Source organism: Topomyia yanbarensis, chromosome 3 (assembly GCF_030247195.1).
Source record: "Topomyia yanbarensis strain Yona2022 chromosome 3, ASM3024719v1, whole genome shotgun sequence".
NCBI classification, from domain to species: Eukaryota; Metazoa; Arthropoda; class Insecta; order Diptera; family Culicidae; genus Topomyia; species Topomyia yanbarensis.
Genome location: NC_080672.1, coordinates 364,146,257 through 364,171,632, shown reverse-complemented (window position 1 = coordinate 364,171,632; position 25,376 = coordinate 364,146,257). Strand labels below are relative to the sequence as shown.

Here is a 25,376-nt window from a genome sequence, read left to right as displayed (position 1 = left end):
ACATTACTTGTATTCTTTTTCTCTAAAATATTGGCTAGAATTAAGGAACTGCGTGCTCTTGTTCCCCTTATGGAAACATTACCTATATTGAGCATTTTAGTAGAAAGATTGTAGTAAATTTTAATAATTTAGTTACAAAAACCGATTAAATTAAAATAACGTAAGTGTTACAGCAGTACCAAACCTAACGTAACTAACATGACGAAACTGTATTTATGCACTGTTGACGTGTCAGTTGTTTGTTCGTCATTTTTTCGATTGCGCATTTTTCAGCTGCATTACCGAATAATGAAACGAATGTTTGTCAGCATGTACATTAAGATGCGTAGAATGCGGGGGAGTGATAATCTCAGTTTGTTTACATTTGTTAGTTACGGTGTTTTCAAAAATCATGCTTGAACTGTTCAAAGCACATATTCTTCTTCTTCTCTCTATTTACAACCGATAGCTTGTCAAAGTAAGGGCCAGTTGCCAAGACTATATGCCCTGCTGTTTTTGTCATCGGTCATCTGACCACAGCTGAGGTTTTTACAAATCTAGAAAAACTCTACACGGACACGAAAAACTACCTAAAATTGAGTTCCTTTGACTCAATCTCGTGGTATCGTGGGGGAACTTAAAATTAGGTAAACCGTGTTGAAGGTAGTTTCCATTTAATCACGACAAAAATTACAACTCATTGATAGGTTTTTTATACTCAAATTTAAGTTGAATTCACCTAATTTTGAGTATACCCCAAACAACTCAAAAGTACCTTCCTCCACGGAAGACCTCGACTGAGTCGAATCTCTCGTTTTGTTTTTGACAACACTAATAAGTGCGAAAGCGACGCACAACTCAAAAGTAAGTTAAAAGAACTTATTCTGCAGGTTGTTTTATTTAACCGTGTAGAAAGAGAACTGCAGAGACTCCATTTTGGGTCGATTGGATTCGCGTTTAGCTGTCAATAAACGAATCCAATCGAACATTGCCTACACGGAAACGAAAAACTACCTAAAATTGAGTTGCTTTGACTCAATCTCGTGGTATCGTGGGGGAACTTAAAATTAGGTAAACCGTGTTGAAGGTAGTTTCCATTTAACCACGGCAAAAATTACAACTCATTGATAGGTTTTTTATACTCAAATTTAAGTTGAATTTACCTAATTTTGAGTTCACATCAAACAACTCAAAAGTACCTTCCTCCACGGAAGACCTCGACTGAGTCGAACCTCTCGTTTTGTTTTTGACAACACTAATAAGTGCGAAAGCGACGCACAACTCAAAAGTACGTTAAAAGAACTTATTCTGCAGGTTGTTTTATTTAACCGTGTATCCTTATAACATTGGACGTGTTGCCATACAATGCCGGGGCATACGTTGCCAAAAATGCTGTTTTTTTCTCCGCAGTTCTCTTACTATGAGTTTTTCTATACAAATCCAAAGCTGCTTTTTTCATGAAATACGTAATGTCTGCAAATTTTCAATTCTCTTGTTTTGAACAAATCAAACATATTGCTAAACCGTCCAGAAGTGGATTGGAATCGGCCGCAGCTTTGATCCCAGTGAAAATTTGTTCATTCATCCGGCTTGTGATCCACCTTACAGCTCGAAGTAAACTCGGTATGGAGCCTCGTCCCAGATGGTGCATTCAAATTTTTCTTGTTGTTTGGTTTGCTGTCCGCCATCTTTTTTCCTTCACTTATTCGTCCGGTATCCGAGGGATAACCAATTCCTGCTATAACCTCACTTTGTTTCTGCTACTTTCACCTCGCGTGCTTTTCTTCGTCGATAGATTTTCTAAACGTACTGCCAACTCTTCAAGTCACTCTCTTTGCTTTTAGTTTACCAATTCTTCAATTTTGTACTACTCTTCTATCGATATCCAATTTCATACAAGAAAACGAGTTTTTCTTTATACAAATCGTGGTGTTCTCGAGACTAGACCGACACACCTGAAAGAAAAATACGAAATAAAGCTCATTGAAATATCTAACGTTTAAAATACACACACTGAGATCTCGCGTTTTTATATTACCGTCCTCTCCTTAAGCCCAGAAGCGGTTCTTTTTCCTCCCAATTCAAACGTCAAAACGGCGCAGCTGGATAAGTATATATACCCTAGCACAGCACACCTAAAGACTCTGAGTCTCTGTATATAAAGACTAGACATAAAGAAAATACTTAAAACACTAACGCCGTCACATCAGCTTATCCCAACTCCCCGTCAAACCTATTTCGAAACCGGTTCGGAGTCCCGAATGGATTCCAGCTCAACGGAAACAACCGATTCGGACTCAATTGGATTATGTATTTGAGCTAGAATCCACTCAGAATTCCGAACCGGTTCCGGAATGGTTTGACTGGGTAGAGGTATAATAATGTCGGCCATTTCGAAATGTCTATGTCCCGTTGCGCCAACTAAAAGTGGAATGAGTGAACCACATACTAAATTTTGCCCAATACGGAAGAACACAATCTCGATTGACTTTTCGCAGACCCGTCTTCGACTTACAGTGCGCGAGGCGGAACAGTTGATAAAGGTGAAAATGAAACTTGTGCTTACAGAGGTGTCAGAACATACAACTACATCATGCGAGACAAGTTTTACTAGTAACGTTAAATTCCTTAGTCGAGGCAGAAAGCTTCGTTGCAAAGAACAACATGCAACACGACTTCGAATATGAAAACGTCAAAACCAAGATCCCGTACATATAGACCTTGATATGACGGAAGTTCGCGTACACGATTTGGCACCGCGTATTAGCTCGGTTTATATCAAAATATTCATGTCGAAGTATGAAGAAGTGCAACCCGTCACAAATGACACTTGGAGAACTTTTTCACTGATATTCTCAACAGTGCTCAAGTGGTGCAAATGCGGCTGAACCAACCTATACCATCTTATTGGACTTTCGAGGACAGATCATCTCAAGGTGTTGACTACGTACAAAGAACCATATGCACATACCCTTTTTTAGAGAGCAGAAAAAACTTATTTTTATATTTTTTAGAACTGAAAATGCAGGAAAAAAACTACAAAACCCTACTCAACGAATGGGTTTGGTCTTGCTTTAACCCGACCCGCTAAAACCACTGCTCTTGCCCGAGAACCCGATTCCTCTCTGGCACTACCTTACGGCATTACTTATAACTTTTTATGTGCATAGCACACACTCTATTTCAACTACTTAGTAGTTAGTTTCTTCAGTACCCGCGATTGGCAATGTCTCGTCGTGGTCTACTCAGTCTAGTCCCCGATGGTGAATCTAGCCTACGCCGTCGAAAAAAGCTCTCCCGATACCGATTATTCTTTGGTTTTAGCACCACAACTTCTTGAGCTCTTTGGCCTCCTGCCCAGTGCCATTTAGCACCGCAGTTCCTTTAAGCCCTTTGGTTCCCCTCTCGTTCCATTTCGCTCTGCTTCCCCGGGGGGCATTCAGCTCCCGCCCTTACTTGCTCGCGAACTACTCGGTCTAGTCCCCGACGGTGGACCTAAGGAGACGGAGAATTCCCCGGTTAGAGAGATTCTCCCGAAATCGAGCGGTACATTTCTCCCGACATCGATGTTCGTTTCCGTGAGTCATTTAGCTCCACGCTTCGTCCCGATCTACTCGATCTAGTCCTCGGTGGTGGACCTAGCCTACTCAACAGGCCAGCCAGTAGGTGCTGACGTTCATCCAGCTCTTCCGGGTGGAGCGTAGCTTCTGGTTCACTGGCACCCCAACGACCCACTGCTAGCTGTACGACGTGGTCTACTCGGTGTAATCCCCGGCGGTTGATCTAGCCTACTCACGAGGTATCCGGTAGGGTGTCGAGATCGGTCCGGCGAAGCCTGACGTCCGGTTCACCGGCGACCCAAACCCGGGGCTGCGTTGCGTACTACTCAACTGGTCCCGGCGGTGGACCTAGTCTAGATCGTCGGAGTTCCCCGGCGGCGGAATTTCTCTCGAAACTCGATTTGTGGCCTCACAGCGACTTTCTAGGCAATGGCGCTGCTTTGTTGGTTCCTTCGTCACTTCCTCCGCAGCTCGTAGGTTATACTCGTAACCACTCTGTTGACGTGCGTCCCAGATATGCTCTTCGTGGCACATCTCTTCGACGATATTGTCAACTGTCACACCCACACGAACTTCTTCGAACCTAGGGCATTCAAAGACCACGTGTTCCGGTGTCTCTAGCACTTTGGCACACTCCGGGCAAAGGGGTAACGAAGCATGTCCAAACCGATGCAGGTACGTCCGGAAGCATCCGTGCCCGGACAAAAACTGCATTAAATGGAAGTTCACCTTTCCATGCTTCCTATGCACCCAAACCGACATATTTGGGATGAGTCGGTGGGTTCACCTTCCTTTCTCCGCATTGTCCTACTCCTGCTGCCAATTAGCCAACGAGTCCACTCGGATCAGTCTCCTTAAATTACGTGCATTTCTCCGCTGGTAGCATTCCACGTCCTCAGCCAGAGTGATCCAGATGGGGGATCATCCCGGCGATAACGCATACTGCCTCTGACGATATTGTTCTGTAAGCACTCGCGACTCGTACGGCCATCAGCCCGAATGTCCTGTTCAGCTTTTCGCGGTTCCACTTGGTTTCCAGCGCAGCGCTCCGGGCAGGAACCCCATATCGGTGTATCGATGACGAAACAGTAGATAGCAGATGTCTCGTGCTGCTTCTCCGGCCGCCGACGTTTGACATGATTCTGCTGTTGCGTTCGTTGCCTTACTTTTCGCAGGTATTCGTTACGTTGACTTTTCGCAGGTGTTGTCGACGTGGTTGTTGAAGCTCAACCGATCGTGGATTATCACTCCCAATTGCTTCAGGGCACCCTTCGATGCAATCACGTGCCCTCCGACGACCTGCATCCACTTTGCAGTTGCTGATCAACAACACCTCAGTCTTGTGGTGAGCTATTTGCAGCTTTACCCCGTTCATCCAGCTCTCTCGATCGCGTCTATTGTCTCTGTCACCAACACCTTCACCTCTTCAAGCGTCTCACCCATCACCGTTAGTGATACGTCGTCCGTGAAACCCACGATTTTCACTTTCCTAGGTAACCGCAGTGCTAAAACCCTATCGTACATCCCGTTCCAAAGGGTTGGACCGAGAATGGAGCCCTTAAGAACGCCCGCTGTGACTCACATTTCTGCCCTTCGCTGGTCTCGTACAGGAGCACTCTGCTCTGGAAGTAGCTCTTCAGGATCTGGCATAGATAGTCGGGAATCCTCATTCTGTGCAGCACTGTGGCGATGGCTTCCCAGCTGGCGCTGTTAAATGCATTCTTCACATCTATCGTGACCGCGGCGCAGTATCGATATCCTTTTCGTTTCTGTTTAGGTGCCTTCTCAGTACTCTCGAGCACTGTCCGAATTGCATCCACCGTCGATGCTCCTTTGCGGAATTCCAACTGCATCTTGGACAGTCCGCGCTCACCTTTCGTGAAGTTCGTCAACCTGTTAAGGATTATGCTTTCCAGGAGTTTTCCGAGTGTATTCAGCAGACATAAGCATATATGAGGCCGGATCGGCCGGTGGCTTCTGCAGCCACACCAGCTTCTGGACCTTCCACATTTTGGGGGAAGTTGTCTTCATTTAGACACTTCTGCAGTACATGTCCGGATATGCCAGAATAGAAGCTTTCAGCACCACGTCTGGTAGTCCATCCAGACTGGGGGCTTTCTTTGATTTCAGGCGCTTCGATGCTTCTGGGAGCTCGTCGTTAGTCACTTGCTGATCGTCCGTGTTTGCTACTTCTTCTTCACCGTACGGAGTTGCTGGCCAGATAGTTAGATGATGCTTCGGGAAGTCTCGACGATTATTTTCAGCTTACTCAGGCACATTTCGGCTGGCGTCGTCAAGCCCTTCACTTTCGCCATCACGACTCGGCACGCGTCGCCCCAGGGATTGGCGTCTACTACTCGGCATAGCTCCTTGTTCCACCAGTAAGCCGTTTGTTGCGTAGTTCCAGTTTTCGCGGCATTGTGTTGTCACAAGCTGCCACAATCCTTCTTGTTAGGTCAGCCGCATACACGATATCGGTCCCGCCCTTCGGACGAAGTGCCTCAACAACTTTGAAGGCTTTCGTCTTCCACTTTCGGTCATCAGACATCCTTCTCCGTACTGTAGCAGAGTTCCATTGGCCGACACAGTAGCGCCTGGTCGTCACTACGCGTATACGTTTCGCATACTCTCCAATCCATGTTCGCCGTCAATAAAGGACTACATAATGTGATGTCGATGATATACTTCCTTCCATGTCTCCGAAATGTGCTAACACCCAGTGAGCAAATTTTCTTGCAGAGACCGCTCTGCTAGATTTCTGTAAGTCTTGGTTTGGCAGCCCTGTCAGATTTCTGCGAGTATCCTGTCGGGTTAGTTGAGCTAGGGCGAACTCGGTTTCGCTCGCGTTTTCTGGCAAATTTTGACAGGAACCGAGCAAAACCCTGGCATAACTCGGACATAAACTGTGCAAAGATCCTGGCAATTCCTACCTGGTAGAATTTAGCACGAATCGAGCAAAACATCTGACAAAGATGAAGCGTGCAGAGATCTTGGCCGTACATTTCTGACTGGATTCTGGATAAAAGTGAGCAGCATCAGTTGGTTTAACCGCTTCTGTCAGAAACGGTTGTTGCATTTGAGCGTATTCGTTGCCAGAATTCTCGCACAAATCGCGCAAAATGCTCGCAGAAACTCTGCCAGCATCAATTTCGCTTTGCTCGACTTTTGCGAACTTTCTGCTTGCCACGCTGACCGGGAAGAACCTTCATTGCACAAACGTACGTCTAATTTCGCTAGAGCTTCCTGCAAGATACACTCTCTTGCGTTGGTTACTCTAATGCCCACTCTACATCCCAGACGTTGAAGTCACCACCAATGACTACCGGTTTCTGACCGATTAACTGCTCGATTAAGTGCTCCAGCATTAGGCTGCACTACTCTACTGTTCACCTTGGAGGGGCGTAGCAGCTACACACGAAGATACCGTTGATTTTGGCGATCACAAAACCCTCGTGTAAGCGTTCTACTACTTCTTGAATGGGGAATCTGTCCATAACTTGTACCGCAGCTATTTACGATCTGTTCGCCACCCAGTTTCCGTTATCAGGGGGGACTTGACACGGCTCTGCGATCAAAGCAAGCACAGCCTTTGCGTGCAGTCTCTCGCAAGATAGCCCGTCTCCCCGCATTTCCAGTACATCCCGGATCTATCCGGGCCTTTGCAAGCCCCTGTAAAATGTCCAAAGCCCAAACACTTGAAGCATTTCTCCGCTTATTTACTCATGGGGTGGCTCTCAATGGGCATCTCGACCATCCAACCGTAACTTTGCTTACCTCCAGTGCCTTGTCTGCAGCGGTTACCGGTAAACGAATCATCGCTGTCTGAGTTCCCCCGTATCTCTTTTTCAAGTGGATCGTCATGTGCACCTCGCCCAGGTTACACTACTGTTTCAATGCACCTCTCAGCTCGTTTTCCGTCGTGATTTTATCAGGGTCCTTGCACACAATCACCATCTCCGGGTTTAAAGCTTTAACTTCTGCCTTTTCACCCATTGCTTTGATAATAGTCTCCTGCAAGGTCAAGCTGCTAGACGCGGAATTCTTCTTCAGCTCGAGAAGCATCTCGGGAAGCCTTTTTGAGTGCGCCTGACTCTTACCACGTTGCTCCCCAAATCCTTCACCTCCCTGAACCTTCTTGAGCAGCGCTGCATACATTGGCTTTGACGAGCACGGCTCTTCCTTTGGCGGCTTCTGAAGGGCCGCTCCTCCTTCTTTTTTTGCTGATCCCGTGTTTCTGCTTCCGACCTACAGCGGTACTCTAGCTTTCTCCCTGTTGGATGGCGTCCCTTCTTTCGACAACAAAAGCGTCCTCGGGCGTCTGCCTCTTTGGACCGCCTGATCTTTCGTTTCCTGGCGAAGATCTTGTCCTCTTTAGAGTCATGGGAACTGGCGTGTTCTCCACTGAAATCTGCTTCTCCTTACCCTGTTTCGGAGGGGCTAGGTAGTAACCTTAGCCGACGCCAATGCTCGCTCAGCTACATCCGCCCTCCGCATTGCCGTGTCATACTCCTTCACGGTAGACAGTAGCGCCTTTCTGATTCTGATTACCACTTCCTTAATCTTCTTATGAACATTGTTTCTCGCGTCCACAAATTTGTGGAGCAGCTCCACCAAGCACTTCGCTACCACTACTTTTGGCGTCTGTGGGGTGTAACTCCTCCCTGCTCTGGCTGTTATTGCTGCAGCTGCTTCCTCTCCTCCTGCTCATACCCTGAGCAGACGACCACTTGCCAGTTCTGCAACCAGACGGCACAGTACTTAACCATGCGATAAAACAACTAAAGAATATTCATCTACCACAACCAACACCTCCAAACAGCCGGCCAAAAAATTAGTGCCGGACAACCAATATTCCACCGTATCCCCAAACCAATAGTTAACATACCAAGCGAAGAAATAAACAAGAAAGAAGACGGCTTTACCAGTCACTCGAAAACACAAAAAACTCCAAACATCTAACAGCGAAAATCAAAGATCTAGTGACGACGACGTGGACGCAAACACGAGCGAGGGAGAAGGCAGACGGAATTATCAGTAAGCAGTAGAAGATATAACTGACCATTGCTCATCACCAACACCGCCCAGAATAGACGACAGAAATAATATTCGATTATTTACTTATTTTTTATCAAACTGGCTGACTGATCAAATCTATTCATATCTGCATTTTTTTACAAACAGTATGTTTTGATACTCCTGACTTCCGGGGAGATTTTGGATTTCGCTGAGTTGGTTTTTTGCCCTCAAAGAGCCAATTGTGATTCGCGTTGGTGCGGACCAATTTTGTAACGCTGCAAGGTTGTCATCGATAGTCGAAAAAAGCAACTCTGATTTAAAAACGAAATCAGCATTAGATTAGCTGACAATATAGCTTTAAATAACTATAATTTTTTTATATTGTTTCACAAACAAGCCTAACAAAAATGACGAGGAAGACGCTCTGATGTTACATCCCGTCCAGAAACACATTGAATCTTCTACTTCTACAGACTGCGACGTACCAACTTATTGCGAGGATGATCTAGCATAATCTACTTCCATAGCTTTCTTTTTCGCCTTCAACCATTCGTCCGGATGTTTGTTCTTCTTGTGCGAGTAAAGATTACCGTTGGAATTGCTGGTCATGCCGCACACATCGCACGAATACAGCGTTTCACCAGTGTGGGAAGCCCTGTGTTCCTTCCAGTTTATACTTCTTTTGAACTTTTTCCCGCAAAACTCACATTCGAACTTTTTTTCCACGTGAACCCGACCCTTGTGAACACTTAAGGACCGCTCATTACGGTACTTCTGATAGCAGATATCACAAGAAAACTCCTGATTTTTATCGCAATGAACCGTTCTCATGTGTAGCTTCAGATTGCGCTTTCCTGTGATCCATCGGCTGCAGATATGGCACTGGAGTCGTTCAACCGGATTAATACCCATGTGACGTTTGATGTGTCGCTCAATTGACTCCTTACAGCGGAACTCTTTCCCACAAGTGTCGCAAATGTGTTTCACATTATCGCTGTGCCTTAGCATGTGCATTTTGAGGTTGTAAATATTGGCTAACATTCGGTGGCAAACGGAGCATTCCACTTGGATGTGAGTTTTCAGATGGGCGTTCAATAAACCCTGCTGGTGGAAACTTTTGTCGCACTTCTCGCAATCGAAAGGTTTCTCCACCGTGTTGCTGTGCATTTTTACGTTGTGTAATTCCAGATAGTCTTTGCTGTGGTAGTATCTGTTGCAAATGGCACAGTGATACCGTTTCGGGTTTTGATGGGAATTGATGTGTTCAATGATTCTGGATTTAACATAAAATATGCGATCGCAGCATTTCACTCCTGCCCTTTTGTTATGAACATTTCGACAGTGCGTTTGCAGTCGGCCAAAGGTAGAGACAGTCTCCGAGCAGAACTCGCAATTCATTTCGTAAAATTCTAAGATTTTCCGATTTTCATCATTGCTTCTATTGGTCCTCTGTTCGTGACTTTCGGACCTTCTGTTCAATACTTTTTTACCAGTAGCCGTGGTTTTGTTTAGGGTTTGTCTCCGCTTCTTCCGAGTGATTGGTTTGTCACTTCCCTCAGTAGCATCGGAATCAATAATTTCGGCTTTAACATCAAGTGTAGATACCGAATCCGATGACTTGATAACCGTACTCTCCTGATCGGACTCATGTTCGCTCAACCAAACAACTTTGTCTAATTCACTTTCATTTCGAGCCGACATTTCCTGTTTTATTTTAACATCTTCACTTGCCAAGGACTTTGAGTTCGCGTTGCCGGTGGATGTGCTCCTAAGTTGGATTTGATTAGCTCGAACCATTTCGTAGAAGAGGTGAAACTCCGTAATCCTACTGCAACAGCTCGCGCAAACAACAGAGGGAAATGATTTATCATCACTCATCTGGAAGGAAGATTGGTGTGATTAGACGAGTGAATAATGAATATTTTACCGCTTAGCTTTCAATCAATACTTACATCGAAATTGAAAATAATCTTGATTTTCGAACGAAAATCATTATCCGAAAATGAAGTACTATCAGTGAGTGTGGTAGACTTAAGACAACACCGACAGATTCCATCCGGATGCATGCCGATCTGATTCGAATACTGTTTATTTCCAAAACACAGTTCACGCCAAATATTTGAAAATGGTCTAACTGACAAACATGTAAACAAATCAAATTTGTATGATTTTCTATCAAATACATACTCTCTCTCACTTGCTCTTCTTGTTGGCTTGTTGAAATATTGTTTTCGCAATTATTTCTTTAGACATTCGTACCACATGACCAGCCCATGACAGTCTGTCGCATTTTATCTGTCTAACAATATCCGCAGTTTTGTATACTTGTTACAACTCACGATTCATACGTCTGCGCCACACTCTATTTTCGTATACCCGCCGAGTATTGTCCACAGCACTTTACGCCTGAAGAATCCGTATGCACTCCTATTTGCCTCCCTCAACGTCCACGCTTCGTGACCATGAAGAGCGACAGGGAGGATCAGTGTCTTGTATAAGGCAAATTTCCCAAAGTATTGTCCGTGATTGAATTCGTTCGGGTGATGTTAATTGTTGTGGTCTAACTAATTCAATTTTCGATCGGGAAAAAGATCAATTACCGCCACAAAATTGACACCAGCGGGTGCGCGGAAAAGTTTTCTGTAAGGTGATACGGTTTGATTAACGTTTAAAGTGCAATCTGCTTAACTAAAGCGATAAAACGCTTTGCTATTGCCACCGGTCAGACACAACAAAAGCCAACCAGTGATCAGTGTCTTACTATTGCTTCGTTGGCCCGTCGCGGGGCGAAGCAAAGAAGAGCGTGAAACACCGATAGTCAGATATGACTACTGTGCTGTGCAGTGCGTGTGCCTTGAAAATTTCGTCAGCAAGTGATCGTGTGTATTGTTTCGGCGGCTGCGATCACATCCTACATGAGAAATGTGCGGATCTCAATACCGCTAGTGCAAGTGCCCTTAAAAGCAATAATGCGCTACGATATGTGTGTTTTGACTGTCGTAAAAAACAGTCTTGCCTAAATGATGTACTGAAAAAATGCGGGGAACTACAGAGCGCGGTTGCTGAACTGCAAAAGGCACAACATGAGCTGACCAACAAGTTGTTGAATGAATGCGTGAGTAGAATCGAAAGCGGGATCAAGCAGCAACTTGCGGACCTTTTCCAGTCTAGCAAACAAGGATCCGTGAATGTTAACTCCGGCGAAAACTTAAATGTTCTATCATATGCTGACGTCGTTCAAGCCAATGTGGGCCACCCCGCATCAATTAGAAAGAGGAAAGCTGCCGTCATGACTGCAGGTGATCTTCCGGTGCACAAACAGTCAAACTCTAATTGCGACTCCATGGAAGTAGGTCAACTTCGGTCGGGCAAACGTCGATTTTTGACTGTTCCACCTAGCAGTGATAACCTTGGCAATGAGAATACGCCCAAAAGCGCACCCCTGTGTAACTTTGCAGAAACACATCCAGCTAAGTCCAATGCAATTGTGAAGCGAGAGCGAACAGTCATCATTAAACCAATCGAGCAGCAAGTTGCGACTGTTACAAAGCAGGAAATTCAAGGCAAGCTTGACCCAGTTTCATTGGGTGTCAAAGAGGTATATTACCGACCCAATGGAGAAGCAACTGTTAGGTGTGACTCCCGTGAATCAGCGCTTAAATCGCTCAGTACAGTGAAAGCGAATCTGTCTGAGAAGTATAACGCCGACGTCCAGAAAGCTCTAAAACCCAGAGTAAAAGTTGCTGGTTTTACTGACGACATCACTGCGGAAAACTTCGTGGAAAAATTAATTCAGCAAAATAATTTTCCTCAGCCTGCCAATCTGACGGTGATACGAATTGTGCGAAACGAAAAACACACAGATAATCCGATGTCTGCCATTATTGAAACTGATGCCAAAACATTCGAAAAGCTGATGCAACTACAACATGTCAACTTGGGTTGGATGCGCTGCAAGATCTCTGAATGTGTAAACGTGCTCCGCTGTTATCGCTGCTCGGAGTACGGCCATAGAGCTGCCACATGCAAGAAGTCCCCATGCTGTCCGATTTGCGCCGAAGGGCATGAGCACAAAGAGTGTGTCTCAGATATCCAAAAATGCATTAATTGTCACAATGCAAATGTGACAAGAAATCCTGAAGATCAAACGCCAACTGATCATGCTTCTTGGAGTTCTGAGTGCCCCCTGTATCAAACTCGACTTAGAATGTCACGCCGTATTATTGACTACAGTACAACTAGCGCAACACGGCGAAGCCGCCCAGTTTTCCGACCGATGTAATCAGCAAGAATCTGCCACCGACGCCCATATGATTGACACGGAACATAGATGTTATAGCAGCGACCTTTCCCGGTCAGGTAAAGCTAAGGAGGGTATATGTCCTCCCGAAGCTATTCGAGATACTGCGCGCCCTGAATTTGGTCTACAATTGCAGTTTGCCAACGAACGGAATCAGCTTGACTCCATCACCGACTCCCATCTGTTTGCCATGGAATTTGGATGTTATGGCGGCGACCTTTCCCGGTCAGGTAAAGCTAAGGAGGGTATATGTCCTCCCGAAGCTATTCGAGATACTGCGCGCCCTGAATTTGGTCTACAATTGCAGCTTGCCAACGAACGAAATCAGCTTGACTCCATCACCGACTCCCATCTGTTTGCCATGGAACTTGGATGTTATGGCGGAGACCTTTCCCGGTCAGGTAAAGCTAGAGAGGGTATATGTCCTCCCGAAGCTACTCGAGATACTGCACCTCCTGAGTTTGATCCACCATTGCAGCCTGCCAACATACGTAATCAGGTCAACTCCGTCACCGACACCCACCCGTCTACCACAGAACTTGAAGGACACGACATCAACCTTTTCCGGTCAGATAACAACGATCTAAACAAGTCAGACCAACTCGAAGGACATGGAATTCCTGTATCCGTTTCCTCAGGTAAATACAATGAATGTATATGTCCTTCCGAAGTAGGACATACAGATGCTGCCCCGTTGAAAGCCCACCCCATTTACAGGTATTTGCTTCCACAATCACTCGATCTACCACCGTTCAACCGTCAGGACAAAACTTGCAGGGACATCTTAAAATCTACTATCAGAACGTGAGAGGGCTACGCACAAAAATTGATGAGCTGTTCGTCGCTGGTTCGGATGTTGATCATGATGTTATTGTTCTGACCGAAACGTGGCTGAATGATCAAATCAACTCGCTCCAATTATTTGGCTCAAGGTACTCTGTATATCGTAACGATCGCGATCCTAATAGTGCAGGGAAGAAACGTGGTGGTGGTGTGCTCATTGCAGCTTCCAACCGACTCTCATCCAAACACAAAAATGACACTCACAATCTCGAACAACTCTGGGTAAATATCCGTGGCCCCTATACTAATCTCTGTGTGGGTGTTGTATATATTCCCCCCGATTCCGCAAGTGATGTAGAAATTATTCAGAAGCACATAGACTCCGCACTTGACATTGCAACTTTCATTGAACCCAACACGGCACATCTACTATTTGGTGATTACAACCAGCCTGGACTTCTTTAGAAGAGCACTCCTTCCGGGTATGCTTTCCCAGACCCTTCTGAATCAACCTTTTCGAGGGCGAGTACTATCTTACTGGACGGAATGTCTGTACTGAACATGCGACAAATGTCTACAGTGAATAATAGGCGAAATCGAATCCTGGACCTCCTGTTTATAAATGAAGAAGCTTCAATGAACTGTACCGTATTAGAGGCACTTGAGCCTTTAGTTGCTGTAGACGCACATCATTCTCCACTTCTGATAACGCAGATTTGTCCGCAGCTGGTTCTCTATGACGAGATGGAGGATGTCAGGGAGTTCAACTTTTCGAAGACTGACTTCTCTAGGCTTCATAACTCACTACAAACAATCGACTGGGAGACTTTCTTGAATTTCGCGATCGATGTAGATGCTGCCGTAGAAAAACTCTCACTGGTGTTAAAACAGCTTTTCAGTATACATGTGCCTGCACCTCGTCCCCGAACAAAACCACCATGGTCCAACAACCGGCTACGTAAACTGAAAAGATTGCGAGCTGCTGCGCTTCGACATTACACTATTCGAAGAAACCCAATCACAAAAAGGGAGTTCACTATAGCCAGTAACAGCTACAAAACATATAACCGCTTTCTCTACTCAAGACACGTAGCACAAACCCAATCGAACCTAAAACGAAACCCAAAACAGTTTTGGTCTTTTGTGAATGGGAAACGTAAAGAAAATGGGCTTCTTTCCAGTATGTTCCTCGCAGGTGAAACGTCCAATACTCCCAACGGTATCTGTAATTTGTTCGCAAAACATTTCTCGAGTGTGTTTTTCAGTGTTTCCCGTGTGTTGGAAAAAATCAGTAATGTTTCCCGTTTTTAAAAAAGGTGATAAGCAAAATGTTGCGAACTATCGTGGTATAACCTCGCTCTGCGCTGGATCAAAGTTGTTTGAGATCCTAGTAGGAAATATGCTCTTTCGTGAGACCAAAGCATACATATCGAAGGACCAACATGGTTTTTTTGCAGGCAGGTCAACAACCACCAATCTAGCCCAATTTACATCGTACTGTATTAAAAACATCGAAGATGGATCACAAGTAGACACTATATACACTGATCTTAAAGCTGCCTTCGATCGTGTAGACCACTCTCTTCTTCTGGCAAAGATCGAGCGACTGGGTGCTCCATCAAATTTTACAGGATGGCTTAAATCATATCTCGTAGATCGTTCTCTGTCCGTGAAATTAGGAAGTAACGTGTCATATAGCTTCATCAACTTGTCGGGTGTACCTCAAGGGAGCAATCTCGGACCGTTGCTTTTTTCTTTATTCTTCAACGACGTCTGCTATGTTATACCCCCAGGGTGCAAACTCATATATGCTGATGATCTCAAACTCTTTCTCATTGTGCGGTCAATAGAGGACTGCATCGAACTTCAGCGATATCTAGATGCTTTCTGTAACTGGTGTAATCGCAACTTGTTGGCTCTCAGTGTGTCCAAATGCTCTATAATATCTTTCACGCGCAGAAAAAATCCAATTCTCTGGAGCTACAACATCGCCGGCCAATTGCTAGCGAGAGTGTCAGTTATCAGAGACCTTGGTGTACTCCTGGACTCGCAACTGACATTCAGAAACCATTACTCTCACGTTATAGCACAGGGCAATAGAAACCTTGGCTTCATAATAAGAATCGCCAACGAGTTTACTGATCCATATTGTCTGCGGGCAGTATATTTTTCACTTGTTCGGTCTGTCCTGGAAGCTTCCGCAGCCATTTGGTGTCCTTATACGAGCATTTGGACTAACAGAATTGAAGCAGTACAAGCAAGATTCCTCCGCTTTGCTCTTAGAAATTTGCCGTGGCGTAACCCAACAGAGCTACCACCATACATTGATCGCTGTCGTCTGCTCGATATGGAAACTCTGGCAAAAAGGCGAAATACATCCAGAGCGATATTTGTTGGGAAAATATTGACTGGCCAAATGGATGCCCCAGATATTCTCTCACAAATCAACATTAACGTACCCCCCAGAAACCTTAGATCACGTAACTTTTTAAGACTAGACTTTCAGCGCACCGAGTACGGTCAGAAAGAACCCATAAGGGCGATGTGTAATGTTTTCAATAGTGTGTATGACCATTTCGATTTTTATGTTTCTAGTGATGTTTTCAAGAATAGACTTAGGAGATTGACTTAGCTTATAAGATTATGTGAAAATATTTCTGTAATGTTATTGAAATGCTGTATACCTTGTATGTAATTTTGTTAATTTGTAGTGTCAGTTCATTGTTATTGTAGGAAAAACATGCGAAAAGATTATGGGTTTTTACGCGCATTCGAGGTCTGCTTCTGAAGTGAACCTTGAAATGGGCTTTTCCCATACAACAACATTAAATTTCATGTAGACCAACATGGGTCAGATGAAAAATGGAAATAAATAAATAAATAAAATAAATAAATAAATTTTGTTGATGTTTGCAGGTTGCGGGACCTAAGCTGGTTACGTAAACCAAAAAAGTCTCTGTTGGCAGCTGCAATACGACTTTTTACATCACGGGAAACATCGTTGTCGCAAGTCACAAGTGTACCTAGATAAACGAATTCTTCGGCCACTTCAAACACGTCACCATCAAGCACTACCTCGGAACCAACACCACTAGACCTCTCTCTCTTTACCTGCGACCATGTACTTTGTCTTGGCTGAGTTGATGACTAAGCTTATCCTGTCTCCCTGTTAAAAGGCACTAAGGCCTCTTCCACTGCTCTACGATCGACTCCAATTAAATGAATATCGTCCGCAAAATTAAGGAGCATATGCGATCTTGTGATGATAGTTCCGTTTCTTTGCACGCCAGCTCTCCAGATTGCTCCATCAAGCGAAATATTTAACAGCAAATTTTAACAACAAATTTGCATACTGTTTAAACAAGACTATGACGCATAAGCGTATATCGACCAATCTGTCAGATTATCAAATCGCCAGAGTTTCATTGAACGAAACCTAAAATACTAGAAATGGAAGTCATCTTAGACCAAACGTGAATCTACTCAAACAAACTTAGAGATTTTCGATCAAACGCAGTGTGACCACGTGCATCTATACTTACACTTTAATTGCCGTGCTGACTGAGTTGAACCAACAACAACTCGCAATCAACAACAATTTCAAACAGGAACGTCATCTCTACCAGCACCACTCGATTGGCCGTATGCTGCCGCGAGAGCTTTTTTCCTCGCCTCCATCCACTCGTCCGGGTGTTTGCTTTTCTTGTGCGAATACAGATTCGCATTCGAATTAGTAGTCATTCCACAGACATCACACGAGTACAGTGTCTGGCCCGTATGTGAGGCGCGATGTTCCTTCCAGTAGATTTTCCGTTTAAATTTCTTCCCGCAAAATTCACACTCGAAGCGCTCCTCTACGTGCACGCGCCGTTTGTGGGTGCTCAGTGCACGCATGTTTGGATAGATTTGCTGGCACAGATCACACGAGACCGTTTGCTTCTCCTCGCTGTGGACCGTTTTGATGTGGATCTTCAGGTTGGGTTTTCCGTTCACCCACTTGCTGCATATGTCACACTGGACCCTCTCGATAGGGTCGATTCCCATGTGTCGCTTGATGTGTCTCTCCATAGCTAGCTTGGTACGGAACTCTTGCCCACAACTGTCGCAGATAAGTTTCGTATCTTCGCCGTGCATGTTAATCATGTGTGATCGCAGAGTGGATGCACTCGCTAGGATCTTGTGGCAAATCGAACACTCCATTTGAATGTGTGTACTGAGATGGGCTTTCAAGAGATACTTCTTGTGGAATGCTTGTGCACACTTGTCACATTTGAAGGCCTTCTCCTTGCCATTGTTATGCGTTCTCAGCTGGTGTAAATTAAGATAGTATCTGTCGTTGTAGTTTTTGTTGCATATATCGCAATGAAACTGCCTAGGATTCAGGTGAGAATTTATGTGAGCTAAGATCTTACATTTCTTATAAAATACGCGGTTGCAGCATTTGATGCTACCACGAGCGTTATGAATTTTTCGAGTATGCCTCTGAAGCCTATAAAAAGAATCGAACGATTCTGGGCAAGATTCGCAATTTAACGTAAAAAACTCTTGAATTTTTCTATTTTCATCTTCCAACATCCTCGCTTTTTCCTCGGTGTGTTCTGCATTTTCTAGAATTTCTATTGCTTCTGTTGTGTTGGTTTCTACTTTCCTTTTTCGTTTTCGCTTTCTAACATTCAATAGCTCATCTTCTTTTTTAACGTCAGGAGTTGAAGCAAAGTTTTCCGAATCTCGGTCGACAGGTGGACTATACGACTTAGACGAGATATCGCTCTGGTGATCGAACGAATCCAAGGAAAACTCTATCTTGATATCGTCTGAAGACGATTGTTGCGTTACCTGGTCGGATAATATTTTGAGTTGGGCTTGATTTGTACGAACCATTTCGTGGAAGAAGTGATAGTCTACGACTTTAGATGAACACAATGGGCAAACACTTCTGGGGAAGCACTCTTCGTCGGAAAACTACAATGATAAATCCACATTAGTAACTGGTATTGGTTATTCGTCAATATAAATACTAACTTCGAATTTAAACACAATCTGAAATTTTAATTGAAGTTCAGCATCGTTCACTGAAATGCTGTCTGACTCTAGGCATGTACCGAGACAAAGGCGACATATACTTTTGTGTTCCTCCATTTGTAGAACTGATATTTAGATTAGAAGCAAGTTGGACAAAATATACAATATAGTTGAAGAACTACATAATCTACGGCCTAAATTAATGAAATTAAATTATTAACATCTACAAGCTCAGCTGAGGCTGACTGATGTCAGCTGTTTTGACAAAAAATTTGCATAATAAAAACAAATGCTCGCACGCTAAATCTGAAGTACGCATTTTATGGTTATGTTGTGCACATTTTCGTGTAAACGGTTTATAGGGGAAAATGGGGAGATTTGACCAGGTTTTCAGTTAAACCTAAGTAAATCTCTAAAAAAGTTTTCAATCCTTCAAAACTCATCTAAATGTAATATGCAAAAGCATTGCGCTTATTAATGATTTTTGCGGAATTGTTAATTTACTTTTGTAAAAGTTATAAAAGATTTTCTGTTATCGTTTCTTGTGGTCGTCTCCCCGTCGGTCTCTCCACCATGGAAAGACTATAGACCAACACTCAAAAAAGTAGACGTTATGTCTATTGATTTTAGACACAGATTTTTGCAATTAACGGAGGCATATAGACACTATTTGCTGGCACATAAACCTAATGTATGTATTCACAAGAAATATTCTCACATTCACATTTCATAACTATTAGGCACAAAAAAAACCCATTCTATAACAATATGCACATATAACTTATGTGTGTGCATACATAGTTTATACAGTTGACCTAGGATAGGATCCGCCAGCTGGCTTCTTCTTATATTTTACTAATCCCTGTTGAAAACGACATACCCCACTCGACCAATGTTGCCAAAATATTTGTTTTGTTTCGGTCGTATATTTGTTCTGATTAAAATATTCTATATTATGTACTAATTTCATGCTTCTGGAAAAAATCAAAGATTTAGTCTTTATATCCGCATTTAAACGATCATAACGTTTTTTCCATCGGAATACAGAAAAACAAAATAATATATATATATTCGTTGTTGGACATTACGAAAAATATCTTCATGCCTCTTCATTTTTGTAAGTTGCTTTCTGAGTCAAGCAACCTCTGTCACAAGAATAATCTTCTCTGTTCGGATTTATTTTAAATATTCTAAAACTACTTTTCTGCAAGGTTTAATTTTTGTTTTGGAGCAATGTATAGGTTTGTTCCAGTACTACATGTGATCGTTTCGGAGAAAACAGCAGTAGAAAATACACGCTCCTATTTACACCGATGATCGATTCAGTTGAAAACTGTAAAATTCAACTGTATCGATAATAGCAAAGGAAGAACAAGAAGCGACTTCCGGGATAACTTTCTCCCTGTTTGCTCAGTACTTCCAATTTACTCGGTACTGGAACAAAGACAATTTTTACATGAAGTTCAAAATATTGTCATACTTACGCTACACAGCCTGTTGATTTCGAAAAGCGGCATTTTTGCATTACCCTAATAAAAAAGAATTATACACGAACATTAACCCATTTAGTGCAACGATTCCACATATTGTTTGAATGATACCCTGAACAGGTCGTTAGGCTCTTATATCATACGATGTTTATTAGGGTATTCCACACACAGAACAGAATCCACGATAACCGCGCTACCGGATCTCTCGGGAACTTCAGTTCTGGATAATATGTTTGATTTCGTCTGCCAAATAATGCCTGCACTTCATCTCGAGAAAACAAAAAAATCAACACAGTTAACAATCGTCGTTTTATGTTTGATATCACAATATGACAACACTTCCAAGCAGCCCTTTAGTACTTTTAGTTTCCAAGCCGAAGGTTTGCCTATGTCACTTTCATCCAATCACGAGCTGGTTCAGAATTGGTTCAAAAACAGGGGACAGAGCTGGCGGATCCTATCCTAGCAGTTGACACATAGAAGGTATGTGTGTGCGTGATAGCAATAGCATTTCTTCTTCATATGAATTTCAAGCGGTTGAAGCAAACAGAATTAATGTTTGGATTTTTTTCAGTGTAATTTCGTACGGTATCCCACTGAGACGTCCAAAAAATTGTCTCAAAATCGTTCAACACGGGTCCAACGATGGACGTTTGTTGAACGGTTATTTGGACGTCGTCCAAATTGGTCCAACGAACGTCCTTCATTGGACTATTTTGAAACCAACCGTTCTTAGAGGAATGGATAACAGATTTTTATAAAAAAGTACAGAATGGTATAGATTTGTTTACGTGATAGCAGTGACAATTAAGGTTGGATAGAGAATGCGCAAAAATCGAAAACGAAAAAAGCAGTTTTTTTCCACACCGTGTGTTAGATCTTCATAAAAATCGATGAGCAGTACTGTATCAACATTCTACATAAGCTGATTGATTTTTATGAAGATCTAACACACGGTGTGCAAAAAAACTGCCTTTTTCGTTTTCGATTTTTGAGTTGAGTTGGGCCACTAACAGAGTAGCGGTGAGAAGCTGAGCTGGGGCTGGTATTGATGTTAGGATGCGAAAAACTTACTTGCAGTAAACTAAAGGGATGATGTCAGAGTGAAAGCTAAGCAGATCTGCGCCGACTGCCTGATTTTACTGAGTGACAGGTTCCAATTGATTTCTCGACAAACCTATGATCAGTAGACTGCCAGACTTGGTATTTTTTCACGAAGTCTTCGAACAAACTGTATGATTTGGATGTGTTTTCTAAAAATATACTTAAAAAAGGACTGTTTAATGAAAAAATGAAAGTGATCAAAAAGTAACATGGGACAATTATGCGTAGAACGGCAGTAGAGTGGCTCGCGGTTGTATGGGAAAACAAAAATGATTTAAACTAGCGGGCACGGCACTTTTTGAGTTCTTTCTGTTGTCCCAAATGCCTGTGCAAAATTTGATAGAGGTTGGTTGCTTCCCGGGTTTGCGCATTGCGTTCAAATTTTGTATGGGATTTTATATGGGGAAATCAATAATTTTGCATTTACGTTAATAAAGATCGCTATTACACTCAATATGAAAAACCAGTTTTTTAAAACTATACTTCAAACCTTGGTTAACAACTTTGTCGAAGACGGTAATTAGCTATGAGTGTTCAAAAAATAGTTATAACGATCTTAAAACTTATGGTTCAATCCAAATGCAGAAATTCATTATTTTTTCCAACACTGCCAGTGCACCACCGACATCGACATTTAAAACTTAAATAAATGAGAATAGTCTTATCCAGCTGGTTTGGTGTTGTGCTGCTTTGACGTTCAAATTGGGAGGAAAACAAAACTTTTACACGGCGAATAGGGAGGCAAACAAACTGCTACTGGGCCTGAGGGGAGGGCGGAACTATAAAACGAGAGATTTCAGTGTGCGTATTTTAAACGTCAGATATCTCATTATATTCATCGCAGAGACTTGGTACCTTTGAATGAAATGTTCGGAATGGATTGCTGAATAACATAGACGTAGTCAAAAAATGAACAGTAGAAGGGGGGGGGGCTTGTGTACTCCCCAGTCCCCTTTTTAGATAGTTTAGTATAACATAAGGAGTACCTCTTCAACCTAGGGGCAGATCACTTGTGATGCATTTTGAAAAATCTGCGAAATTAAATGCATTTCTTTTCATCAAAATAGAAATTCGTAATGTATTTTGCGTCGCGTGCAATGTATTTTGCTTTGCGTGTAAGACGTCAAAACCCTACAAAAAATTAGCCCTACATTCAACAAATCATCGAACAAAGTGAATCAGCGTAGGACATTTGTTAAATAAACTTTTCTACGAGGGAGTGCAAAGTTGATGCAAAAATGGAAATTAAATGCATTTTTTCTAATTTGATGCAAATTTGTTATACATTTCTAGAGTGATCTGCCCCTAGTCTTCAACGCAGGTTTATACCGCCGAATTAAAAAATAATCTGACGTGTTCGAGTGCTAATATTTAAGGTTTTACATATTTTTAAACCCTAATTCATAGCCATTCAGAGTCCGAATTTTAAAAAAAATGCATATCCATAGATTCCTTGAAATCTCGGAATTGTTTCTATTGACGTTTTCGTTTCAGAACTTTGGAACGAAACCAACTCCAAACAAATTGACCCATGCAAATTTTCAAACTTTGTCAAAATGTCCATTTTTGGAAGTTACACGAGTTGCCAAAAAATGGGTACTTTCCTATTTCCAACAATGGGTACTTTTTATCCATTTCACAACCTCTCGATGAGATAATGCCAATGGGTATATTGATCCTGAAAGGTGTTGATGTGCCCATTCTGAAAGTGTACAACATGTTTGGATTAAATATCAAGAAAATTAGGGTTAAAAGCAACCAAAGTAAAAAAAGCAATTTTTTGTACTCATTGTTAGTTGATTTTTCATAAAAAAAAATAATTCAGCAAAAAAATCTTTTAAAATCTTATGTGGCAGATAAACTTCTTACGTGAATTTTAAGATCACAAAAATCCTATAAAAACTGTTGATGTTATTAAGCACAAAGTGAGAATTGTTCTGCTTTTCACATATCTCTTTTGGTCTTAAATAGGATTACACTCTAGATTACACTCCGCGAAGCTACGCATAAATTTGGAACGTCGAATTTTCGAAAGTAACGACGCCCTCTATAGAGGAAGAAAATATAACTGTAAGTAATTTAAATATTCCAAAAACTTTTTCGCATCCACAACAGAATTCGACTGAAATTTTAGTCTATTGCCAAAATTTTAATCGAATGAGCCCAGCCAAAATGAAAGAAATCCAACAAAAACTAATTTCATCTTCTTTTAATATAATTCTTGGAACAGAAAGTAGCTGGGATGAAAGCGTAAGAAGCGAAGAAATTTTTGGAAATCAATTTAATGTATTTCGGCATGACCGTTATTTGTCTCTTTGTAATAAAAAGTTTGGAGGAGGAGTCATTATAGCCATAAACGCAGACTTTCCTTCAGAAGAAATAGAAACCATGAAACATATAGAATTTGAACATATATGGGCAAAAGCAGTAATATCAGGAGAAGTGCACATATTCTCCTCTGTGTACTTTCCACCTGAAAATGCTCACAAAAAATCATTTGAACCATTTTTTCAAACTGTAGAATCTATCATGTCAAGCATGGAACCTGAAGTAAAACTGCATATTTATGGCGACTTTAATCAACGTAACGCCAACTTCATCGTAGACATTGAAAACGAATCTATCTTACTCCCAGTCGTAGGGGAAAATGAAACACTTCAATACTTCTTTGACAAAATATCTGAATTTGGCCTGCACCAAATCAACCATGTAAAAAATAGACAAAATTCATATTTAGACCTCTTATTCACGAACTGCACTGAAGACTTTTGTGTTAATGCATCTTTAACTCCATTATAGAAAAATGAAGTATTTCACACAGCAATCGAATATTCAATTTTTATTCATCAAAACTCTTCCCCGAACGACTTGGAGTATGAGGAAGTGCCGGAATACCATAAAACTGACTTCGAAGAAGTCAAACGTAGACTATGTAGAATAAATTGGCAAACTGTATTGAGTATAGAAGGAAATGTCAACGAAGCAGTGACTAAATTCTATGTAATTGTAACGAATTTAATCTCTGGAACAGTACCAGTAAAAAGAAGAAGAATAACTCATTGCAGTCAGCAGCCTGTATGGTTCAACCAACATCTGAAAAATTTAAAAAATAGAAAGCGAAAGGTACATAAAATTTACAAGATCTGGATATTTGCTCCCAACTCGACATAACCATTAACACTGCACATGAAGAATATAATCGTAAAATCGAGACTGAAATCAAGACCTGTCCAAAGAATTTCTTCAATTACGTGAAAACGAAATTGAAAAGTAGCAACTTTCCATCCCAAATCCATTTTGACGGACTTGTAGGAAATAACAATACTGAAATTTGCAATTTATTTGGAAAATTCTTTCAAGAAGTCTATACTTCATATTCCGAAACAGACCGCGACCGCGACTACTTTTCATTTATACCTGAATTTTCAAATGACATTATATCATGTATTCCAAAATTATTCGAAAAACTAGTAAATGGCAAAATATTTCAGCAAATCAAAAATCAAATAACAAGTAAGCAGCATGGCTTTTATAAAGGCCGCTCAACAACATCAAACCTTTTAGAATTTGTAACATTTACTGTAAATGCCTTGGACAATGGCAACCATGTGGAAACACTCTACACAGACTTTAGTAAAGCATTCGACCGTATTGACATACCTTTATTACTCTTCAAACTGCAAAAATATGGCATACTCAAACATTTTAAAGTGCTAAAATATGCAGATGACATGAAACTTTTCATGGAAATAAGAAATGTCAAAGACACTGAAATATTCCAAAGCGAAATCAATATATTCCACATGTGGTGTAGCAAAAGTCTACTCCAACTTAATGTAAAGAAATGCAACTCAATAACCTTCAGCAGAAAAATTTCAAATGTTCCCATAGACATACACTTAGGCAACCAACTTGTAGAAACATGCAAAATTGTACGAGATTTAGGCGTAATCTTAGACTCCAATCTCACATTTGTGGAACATTATAATACAATAATAAATAAAGCAAAAAGTATGCTGGGCTTTATTAAACGTTTCACCTACAATTTTGAAGACCCTTACACAATAAAATCATTATACAATACATATGTCAGGCCAATTTTGGAATATTGCAGCATAGTAT

The 25,376-nt window shown here is 42.1% G+C and overlaps 2 protein-coding genes across 3 annotated transcripts; both read right to left on the bottom strand.

Moving 5' to 3' along the window:
* Nucleotides 1–1,169: 1,169 nt before the first annotated feature.
* On the bottom strand, nucleotides 1,170–18,917 carry LOC131690404 (transcription factor grauzone-like). 2 transcript variants are annotated; one of them, XR_009305576.1, is made up of 3 exons: nucleotides 18,661–18,917; nucleotides 17,181–18,600; nucleotides 1,170–1,934 (listed from the first exon to the last, which is right to left on the bottom strand). XR_009305576.1 is itself a non-coding variant. In XM_058976138.1 (2 exons), exons 1-2 carry the CDS (start codon nucleotides 18,775–18,777, stop codon nucleotides 17,239–17,241), a joined length of 1,479 nt encoding a protein of 492 aa, XP_058832121.1. In that variant the 5' UTR covers nucleotides 18,778–18,917; the 3' UTR covers nucleotides 17,139–17,238. The 2 variants fall into 2 exon arrangements, 1 of the variants encoding a protein (XP_058832121.1); XM_058976138.1 differs by lacking the exon at nucleotides 1,170–1,934 and having other exon boundaries at nucleotides 17,139–18,600.
* On the bottom strand, nucleotides 8,904–10,654 carry LOC131690400 (transcription factor grauzone-like). The gene is made up of 2 exons (XM_058976132.1): nucleotides 10,508–10,654; nucleotides 8,904–10,433 (listed from the first exon to the last, which is right to left on the bottom strand). The coding sequence occupies exons 1-2, from the start codon at nucleotides 10,619–10,621 to the stop codon at nucleotides 9,045–9,047; spliced, it is 1,503 nt and encodes a 500-aa protein (XP_058832115.1). The 5' UTR covers nucleotides 10,622–10,654; the 3' UTR covers nucleotides 8,904–9,044.
* Nucleotides 18,918–25,376: the final 6,459 nt, after the last annotated feature.